The sequence below is a fragment of the Anomaloglossus baeobatrachus genome, chromosome 7 (assembly GCF_048569485.1).
Source record: "Anomaloglossus baeobatrachus isolate aAnoBae1 chromosome 7, aAnoBae1.hap1, whole genome shotgun sequence".
Lineage (NCBI taxonomy): Eukaryota > Metazoa > Chordata > Amphibia > Anura > Aromobatidae > Anomaloglossus > Anomaloglossus baeobatrachus.
This window is the reverse complement of record NC_134359.1, coordinates 286,480,381-286,490,380: the sequence shown is the minus strand read 5'-3', so window position 1 is coordinate 286,490,380 and position 10,000 is coordinate 286,480,381. Positions and strand designations below refer to the sequence as shown.

The window sequence follows — 10,000 nt, the reverse complement described above, 5'->3', positions numbered from 1 at the left end:
AGTGTCAGTGTCATTATCCTGTACCCCCAGTGTCATTATCCTGTACCCTCAGTGTCAGTGTCATTATCCTGCACCCCAAGTGTCAGTGTCATTATCCTGTACCCCCAGTGTCAGTGTCATTATCCTGTACCCCCAGTGTCAGTGTCATTATCCTGTACCTCCAGTGTCAGTGTCATTATCCTGTACCCCCAGTGTCATTATCCTGTACCCCAGTGTCAGCGTCATTATCCTGTACCCCCAGTGTCAGTGTCATTATCCTGTACCCCCAGTGTCAGTGTCATTATCCTGTACCCCCAGTGTCAGTGTCATTATCCTGTACCCCCAGTGTCAGTGTAATTATCCTGTACCCCCAGTGTCAGTGTCATTATCCTGTACCCCCAGTGTCAGTGTAATTATTCTGTACCCCCAGTGTCAGTGTCATTATCCTGTACCCCCAGTGTCAGTGTCATTATCCTGTACCCCCAGTGTCAGTGTCGTCATCCTGTATTCTGAATGTCAGTGTGCTCGCTCTTCGTGTGCCTCCTGTGCAGTATTTCGGGCTGACTCGTGCCCTCGCAGATGACTACACAGGGGGGCTGCAGGGTCCGGGGTCTGCAGGTAGCACCGTGCTCCCTCCCTGTCGCAGCCCTCTCTGCCTTCGCTCTTACTGACAGGCTCATTACTCTGATAGCGATCCGTCACAGTGACAGACGCCTTCATCAGAGTCGAGGCTCGGGGAATCCATTAGAAGGGTAATTAATGAGATAAAACCTCTCCCTGAATCATCCGCCCCCTGCACAAATCCCAGGATCTATTCCCAGAGCTCCGGAGGCAGACAGAAAAGTTTTTTTTCTTTTTTCCTTTTGTAAAGTTTTGGTGCCTCAGATTTTACCGAATCATATAATGTAGAGAGATCCATGGGGGCTCCGGGGCTGTGGTGACAGAGCAATCATCAGTCCAAAAAACTGACCAAAAAGAAGCAAGTGTGAATAGTTGCCAGCCGCCATGACTGCAGAATATACAATCCAAAGAATACCGCAACCTCTGACTGTGCCGTATACACTATAATTATAACATTGAGGCATTTAGTGCACAAATTGAGCAATTTGTGGGAGCCCACCAACCACGCCAAGGTGCTGACTGCTTCTGTACATGGCTGATCTCCTATCAGCCGAAAGCTGTTATTAGCTATTGCTGCATCCTATCTGCTCTTAATATTTTATAGATTTTTGTCCCAGGAGAGAATATTAGGTTTAGGGTCCAATCGGAGAACGGTCACCTTGTCGTGGCTGATGGGCTCTCATGAATTGGCCAAGTATTATAGGGATGCTCATCTGCAGCAGTGTAGATCAAAGGAAAAGCCATCCTGCTGATGAAAGTCTCGGCTGTGTGGCACAGAGGGGGTTAATATTAGATTAGGGGCTGACGGGGAAGGGGGTGCAGCACCATCCAACGCCGAGAGATCCTCTTATTTATATCTCCCTTTGCTCGGGCCGGCACTGACAATAGGGCCCTTTGTGCCTCCATGCAGCTGCCAGAGCTGCGGCCTCCCTGCTACTGCTGCACATGGGAGCAGGTGGGTCAACAGCTCCGAGCCGTCCACGGCCAGGGCCGGAGGGGAGCGCGACCTCCAACTGGTGACTGGGAGAACTGGTCCTCACCATCAGACCAAGAGCAGCCTCCAACTTGTGACTGGGAGGACTGGTCCTCACCATCAGACCCAGAGCAGCCTCCTACTGGTGACTGGGAGGACTGGTCCTCACCATGAGACCCAGAGCGGCTTCCAACTGGTGACTTGGAGCACTGGTCCTCACCATCACACCCAGAACGGCCTCCAACTGGTGACTGGGAGCACTGGTCCTCACCATCACACCCAGAACGGCCTCCAACTGGTGACTGGGAGGACTGGTCCTCACCATCAAACCCAGAGAGGCCCCCAACTGGTGACTGGGAGAACTGGTCCTCATCATCAGACCCAGTGCAGCTTCCAACTGGTGAATGGGAGGACTGGTCCTCACCATCCGACCCAAAGCAGCCTCCAGCTGGTGACTGGGAGAACTGGTCCTCACCATCAGACCCAGAGCAGCCTCCAACTGGTGACTGGGAGAACTGGTCCTCACCATCAGACCCAGAGCAGCCTCCAGCTGGTGACTGGGAGCACTGGTCCTCACCAGTGGTCCCAGAGAGGCCACTGGGAGAACTGGTCCTCATCATCAGACCCAGTGCAGTTTCCAACTGGTGACTGGGAGGACTGGTCCTCACCATCAGACCCAAATCGGCCTCCAACTGGTGACTGGGAGGACTGGTCCTCACCATCAGACCCAGAGCGGCCTCCAACTGGTGACTGGGAGGACTGGTCCTCACCATCAGACCCAGAGCGGCCTCCAACTGGTGACTGGGAGGACTGGTCCTCACCATCAGACCCAGAGCGGCCTCCAGCTGGTGACTAGGAGGACTGGTCCTCACCATCAGACCCAGAGAGGCCCCCAACTGGTGACTGGGAGGACTGGTCCTCACCATCAGACCCAGAGCGGCCTCCAACTGGTGACTGGGAGCACTGGTCCTCACCATCAGACCCAGAGCGGCCCCCAACTGGTGACTAGGAGGACTGGTCCTCACCATCAGACCCAGAGCGGCCTCCAACTGGTGACTGGGAGCACTGGTCCTCACCATCAAACCCAGAGAGGCCCCCAACTGGTGACTGGGAGGACTGGTCCTCACCATCAGACCCAGAGCGGCCTCCAACTGGTGACTGGGAGCACTGGTCCTCACCATCAGACCCAGAGCGGCCCCCAACTGGTGACTAGGAGGACTGGTCCTCACCATCAGACCCAGAGCGGCCTCCAACTGGTGACTGGGAGTACTGGTCCTCACCATCAAACCCAGAGAGGCCCCCAACTGGTGACTGGGAGGACTGGTCCTCACCATCAGACCCAGAGCGGCCTCCAACTGGTGACTGGGAGCACTGGTCCTCACCATCAGACCCAGAGCGGCCCCCAACTGGTGACTAGGAGGACTGGTCCTCACCATCAGACCCAGAGCGGCCTCCAACTGGTGACTGGGAGCACTGGTCCTCACCATCAAACCCAGAGAGGCCCCCAACTGGTGACTGGGAGCACTGGTCCTCACCATCAGACCCCGAGCCGCATCTCTTCCATGTTGTACAATGGTCGGTTTTCTGCAGGACGGGTATGGGGTATATTTTTCCGTTTGCTCCGCACTGATGACTGCAGGTCACTATATGCAAATCCCCATCCTCCAGCCTCAGATGGGAGGCGCAGTCCAGGTGAGGCTCCAGCCTCCGTTATACTCCGGGGATATTTTGCCTTTCAAAGCAGCAACGTCACTTATCGACTTTCCTAGAATCTAAAATGCAAATCTGCCGTTTGCATATGAGAAGGTCAGTGTCATATTAACGATCCTCCCGGCAGAGACGTCCAAAGAGACGGGAACCTGCCGAAAACCAGGTCCAGACTGACATATGGCTGATAACAGAGAGTGACAGAATGTCCCACAGAACAGATTCCTATAGAGAGTACCAGACCCCTCCAGTTACAGTGCTGCAGGGTCTGCACAATGCCGCCATAATAATGGCTGTCACAAAGGCAAGTGTTTCTACCGCAGTGCCCTCATATCATGCCTACCGCAGTGCCCTCATATCATGCCTACCGCAGTGCCCTCATATCATGTCTACCGCAGTGCCCTCATATCATGCCTACCGCAGTGCCCTCATATCATGCCTACCGCAGTGCCCTCATATCATGCCTACCGCAGTGCCCTCATATCATGCCTACCGCAGTGCCCTCATATCATGCCTACCGCAGTGCCCTCATATCATGCCTACCGCAGTGCCCTCATATCATGCCTACCGCAGTGCCCTCATATCATGCCTACCGCAGTGCCCTCATATCATGCCTACCGCAGTGCCCTCATATCATGCCTACCGCAGTGCCCTCATATCATGTCTACCGCAGTGCCCTCATATCATGCCTACCGCAGTGCCCTCATATCATGTTTACCGCAGTGCCCTCATATCATGTCTACCGCAGTGCCCTCATATCATGTCTACCGCAGTGCCCTCATATCATGTCTACCGCAGTGCCCTCATATCATGTCTACCGCAGTGCCCTCATATCATGCCTACCGCAGTGCCCTCATATCATGCCTACCGCAGTGCCCTCATATCATGCCTACCGCAGTGCCTTCATATCATGCCTACCGCAGTGCCCTCGTATCATGTCTACCGCAGTGCCCTCGTATCATGTCTACCGCAGTGCCCTCGTATCATGCCTACCGCAGTGCCCTCATATCATGCCTACCGCAGTGCCCTCATATCATGTCTACCGCAGTGCCCTCATATCATGTCTACCGCAGTGCCCTCATATCATGTCTACCGCAGTGCCCTCATTTCATGTCTACCGCAGTGCCCTCATATCATGTCTACCGTAATGCCCCCCTGCCGTATCGTCAGTGCCGGCCACGGTCTCCCCCCTCGTTGGTGCAGGCCACGGTCTCCCTCTCGTTGGTGCAGGCCAGGGTCTCCCCCCTCATTGGTGCCGGCAACGGTCTCCCCCCTCGTTGGTGCTGGCCATGATCTCCCCCCCTCGTTGGTGCCGGCCACAGTCCCCCCCCCCCCCCCCCCCTTCCCCCCCGTTGGTGCCGGACAGGGCCTCCCCCCCCCCCGTTGGCGCCGGCCAGGGTCTCCCCCCACGTTGGTGCCAGCCAGGGTCTCCCCCCTCGTTGGTGCCAGCCAGGGTCTCCCCCCTCGTTGGTGCCAGCCAGGGTCTCCCCCCTCGTTGGTGCCGGCCAGGGTCTCCCCCCTCGTTGGTGCCAGCCAGGGTCTCCCCCCTCGTTGGTGCCGGCCACGGTCTCCCCCCTCGTTGGTGCCGGCCAGGGTCTCCCCCCTCGTTGGTGCCGGCCAGGGTCTCCCCCCTCGTTGGTGCCGGCCAGGGGTCTCCCCCCTCGTTGGTGCCGGCCAGGGTCTCCCCCCTCGTTGGTACCGGCCACGGTCTCCCCCCTCGTCGGTGCCGGCCAGGGTCTCCCCCTCTCGTCGGTGCCGGCCACGGTCCCCCCCCCCCCCCTCGTCGGTGCCGGTTACCATTTCCCTTGCTCCTTGACGGCCAGAGTGTTCCTCCCTATAACGGTGACTTCTGCATCACCCCATGGCACCTCAGGTACTCCAGTACTGGGAGTATCCCGCTGTTCTCCAGAACTCGCACTCACACGCAGGACTTCCGTCGCCCTTTTACTGAGTCCGGCTGTGAATCTTTTGCAATCTCTCCTCACATGGAGCATGTAATGATCAGATAAGGCTGTGACCCGGGAACAATCGCCCCCATTGTGCGGATCCCTGCGGAGCGTTATCAGCAATGGAGTGATAATTATTAGGATTATGGCAGATACCTCACATCCTGCCTGATCCTATTAGAGTGAACGGAGCGTTCCCGGGCAGCGTGCGACCTGCGCCCGTCCTCGCCTGTGTACAGGGGTTCATGGCTTCTTGTCTTCTCTCTGCAGGGTGGGAGTCTCAGCTACTGGAGACCGGATTCCTGGGAATCTTCCTGTGCCCCGTGTGTGGTCCTTGGCCCGAGTTCCGGCTCGTACCCCTCCATCGGGCATCGTCATCTGGGCCCACCGCTGGCTTATCTTCAGGATCATGCTTGGAGCGGTAAGTTGCACCCCTACAATAAAGGGGGTGAGTATAGCAGCTCCCATACTCCTGTGCCCTGGTCAGAGGTACTGTACGGGTAAATGGCATTTAGTGCTCGGGCACCGGCCCACCAAGGACCCCCAACCAATGCTTGATGGAGTCTCCAATGTCAACCATGGACAATCTGGTAGAATGGGGCCGGAGGTTATACGCTAGGGGGGCGAGGGGCTGGAGGTTATAAACCGGGGGGGCGAGGGGGCCGGGTGTTATATACCAGGGGGGCAGGAGGACGAGAGACCGGATGTTATATACCGATGGGGGGTGAGGGGTTCGGCTGTTGTATACCGGGGGGTGCGAGGGGCCGGATGTTATATACCAGGGGCGCGAGGGGGCTGGATGTTATATACCGGGATGGGGGGGGCGAGGGGCCAGATGTGTTATATACCGGGGGGGCCGGAGGTCATATACCGGGGGTCGGGGGGGGGGGGGGGGGGGGGGGGGCAGGTGTTATATACCGGGGGGGTGGCGCGAGGGGACGGATGTTGTATACCGGGGGGGGGGGGGGGGGGGGGGACGGATGTTATATACCGGGGGGCGCGAGGGCCCGGATGTTATACACCGGGGGCGCGAGGGCCCGGATGTTATACACCGGGGGCGCGAGGGCCCGGATGTTATACACCGGGGGCGCGAGGGCCCGGATGTTATACACCGGGGGTGCGAGGGGCCCGGATGTTATATCCCGGAGGGGGCCGGATGTTTATATACTGGGGGACGAGGGGCCGGAGGTTACATACTGGGGGGACGAGGGGCCGGAGGTTACATACCGGGGGGACGAGGGGGCCGGAGGTTACATACCGGGGGACGAGGGGCCGGGGGGTTACATACCGGGGGGGCGGTTGTTTTATACCGTGGGCGAGGGGCCGGAGGTTATATACCGGGGGACGAGGGGGCCGGGGGTTATATACCGGGGGGGTGGTTGTTTTATACCGGGGGCGAAGGGCCGGAGATTATATACCGGGGAAGCCGGGGGCCGGAGGTTATATACCGGGGGCCGGAGGTTATATATCAGGGGGCCGGAAATTATATACCGGGGGGCCGGGGGCCGCCGGAGGTTATATACCGGGGGGGGGGGGGCGGAGGTTATATGCCGGTGGCCGGAGGTTATATATCGGGGGGGGGGGGCCGGAGATTATATACCGGGGGCCGGAGGTTATATACCGGGGGGTGAGGGGCCAGATGTTATATACCAGTGGGGGATGGATGTTATATACTGGGGGGCGAGGGGCCAGATGTTATTAACCGGGGGTCTATACTTAGTGATCCAGCATTAGGGTGATCGGCTCACTCTTAGAGATCCTCTCACAGCCATAAATCCCCTGGCCTCTGGGTAAGGATTAGTTTTCGGGTTCCCCTGATTTGTGCCAATGAGCGGTGTCGGTGCCCGCAGTTTTGTGTGAGCACGGCCTCCGCCCGTATAGCAGTGTCTAGTGCGCGGCTTGTGATCCCATATGTTGTCCCTCGGTGTTTTCACTAGATAAGCGCAGATTACCCCGTAGTATAATGAGCGGGTGGAATACTGGGGGATTGTCCTCGGCTGCTTTCCTTGGCTCGGCTGCGGGCCTTATCTGGCGCGGCCGCTGCGGTATCAGGGCGCACAGATGTGTAATCCGTAGCCTTTCTATAGGTGCACAAGCAAAGGTTGTAAGATGTGGCATTAAAGAGAAGCAGGGATCACAATGCAAACACAGGCGCAGAACAAAGCCCACCAGTGCCCCTCCGATGGTGATTGACAGCTCGTCTCCAGAACGGAGACCCCACAATAACCCTTTATATGCCGCGCTCCGACAGAGCACCCTGCTTCTTGAGTACTGTGCTGTATATATTATATATTTATTTTTTTTCATCTGTGACACTTGGAAGAGGACAGTCACCTGCTGAAAAATGAATCGAAGGGCTCAAAATATCGCAATAATACAGGTACAGATCTCTATATAATACCGCCACCGAGTGCCCATGGTAAACTGCCGGCCTAACCTGTTTCCCAATAATAGCAATATACAATGCCTAAAACCCGTTTTATACCGTATCCACGTAATACTTGCGTTGCAGCACATGTAATATTACCAAATATTGCAGAAATTAAGCTGCTATACACTGTCCTCCTGCATAACACCAATTTATATGCAGTGTTTGAATTATACTGTTACAGAACCCACCTAATACCGCCACATGGTGCCAAATAACGTGCATTAATTAGAAAACATGGATTATAGAGGTAGTATTGCCATATAATATATAGTAGTCACTAGGGCTATAATGGCCATTTTTTTTGCTTTTTCAAATCCGCCATACGGTTCCAGAGATATGGGCCATTTTATTTAGGGCAAATTTTTTTGGTCAAGGGGGAGCGTGCATTATTACAGGACTATACTCTGGGGGGGCGTGGCTCGTAGGATTATCCTCTGGGGTGTGGCTCGCAGGGTTATCCTCTGGGGCATGGCTCGCAGGATCATCCTCTGGGGGCGTGGCTCGCAGGGATCATCCTCTGGGGGCGTGTCTCGAAGAATCATCCTCTGGGGGCGTGGCTCGCAGGATTTTTCCACTGGGGGTGTGTCTCGCAGGATTATCCTCTGGGGGCGTGGCTCGCAGGATTATCCACTGGGGGCGTGGCTCACAGGGTTATCCTCTGGGGGCGTGGCTCGCAGGATCATTCTCTGGGGGCGTGGCTCGCAGGATCATCCTCTGGAGGCGTGACTCGCAGGATCATCCTCTCGGGCCTGGCTCGCAGGATCATCCTCTCGGGCCTGGCTCGCAGGATCATCCTCTGGAGGCATGGCTCACAGGATTATCCTCTGGGCGGCGTGTCTCACAGGGTTATCCTCTGGGAGACGTGTCTCGCAGGGTTATCCTCTGGGGGGGTGTCTCGCAGGATTATCCTCTGGGGGCGTGGCTCACAGGATTATCCTCTGGGGGGTGTGGCTCACAGGATTATCCTCTGGGGGGTGTCTCTCACAGGATTATCCTCTGGGGGGGTGTGTCTCACAGGATTATCCTCTGGGGGGGTGTCTCACAGGATTATCCTCTGGGGGGGTGTCTCGCAGGATTATCCTCTCGGGGAGTGACTCGCAGGATCATCCTTTGGGGGCGTGACTCGCAGGATCATCCTCTGGGGGCCTGGCTCGCAGGATCATCCTCTGGGGGCCTGGCTCGCAGGATCATCCTCTGGGGGCACCTGGCTCGCAGGATCATCCTCTGGGGGCCTGGCTCGCAGGATCATCCTCTGGGGGCGTGGCTCGCAGGATCATCCTCTGGGGGCGTGGCTCGCAGGATTATCCTCTGGGGGCGTGGCTCACAGGATTATCCTCTGGGGGCGTGTATCGCAGGATTATCCTCTGGGGGCGTGGCTCGCAGGATTATCCTCTGGGGGCGTGGCTCGCAGGATTATCCTCTGGGGGCGTGGCTCGCAGAATTATCCTCTGGGGGCGTGGCTCGCGGGTTCATCCTCGGGGGCGTGGCTTGCACTATCCTTGGGGGGTGTGGCTTGCATTATCCTCAGGGGGCGTGTCAGTAGGCTGCTCTGCATAATTACTCCACGAGCACCACCCTAAGACCATAAAAAGTAGCACCATATAACAAAATACTCTGAAACCACGGGAATAAAATAAGAACAAAAATTGCTTTTGACCCAATGACAGGAAGCCTTTAATGCTCCCATATTGTGCTTAAATAATATACAGTAGTCAAATATTATTTTCCTAGCAGTCCCTCGCAATGCCATCATATCAGGCCTAAACAATTAGCAGTATTTAATTAATACGTCCTTATATAGCCATCATATAGTATGTAAATTGTATAGTGTTCAGATGAAAATACCCCCTTAAAGAGTCCACATTGTACCGCCATACAGTGGTCAAAAGTATATTTTTGAAAAGGGACCATGTAGTGCCCAAATAATACCACCATCTGATACCTAAGTAATGTGCGGTGTACAAATCATGCTGAAGTAATACCGCCATATAGTGTCCAGTAATACTGTGGTTTAGAGCCCACATGATATCGCCATATAGTGTCCAATAATACTGTGGTTTAGAGCCCACATAATACCGCCATATAGTGTCCAATAATACTGTGGTTTAGAGCCCACATAATCGCGCCATATAGGGTCCAATAATACTGTGGGTTAGAGCCCACATAATACCGCCATATAGTGTCCCAATAATACTGTGGTTTAGAGCCCATATAATACCGCCATATAGGGTCCAATAATACTGTGGTTTAGAGCACACATAATACCGCCATATAGTGTCCAATAATACTGTGGGTTAGAGCCCACATAATACCGCCATATAGTGTCCAATAATACTGTGGTTT

The 10,000-nt window shown here is 55.8% G+C and overlaps 1 protein-coding gene across 1 annotated transcript in view; it reads left to right on the top strand.

Annotated features, from left to right (window-relative positions):
• LMF1 (lipase maturation factor 1) overlaps positions 1 to 10,000 on the top strand; it is a 220,815-nt gene that overhangs the window by 36,367 nt on the left and 174,448 nt on the right. The window contains exon 2 of the mRNA XM_075319458.1: positions 5,497 to 5,647. Within this exon, the coding sequence (XP_075175573.1) occupies positions 5,497 to 5,647 (151 nt within the window). The remainder of the gene's footprint in view (positions 1 to 5,496; positions 5,648 to 10,000) is intronic.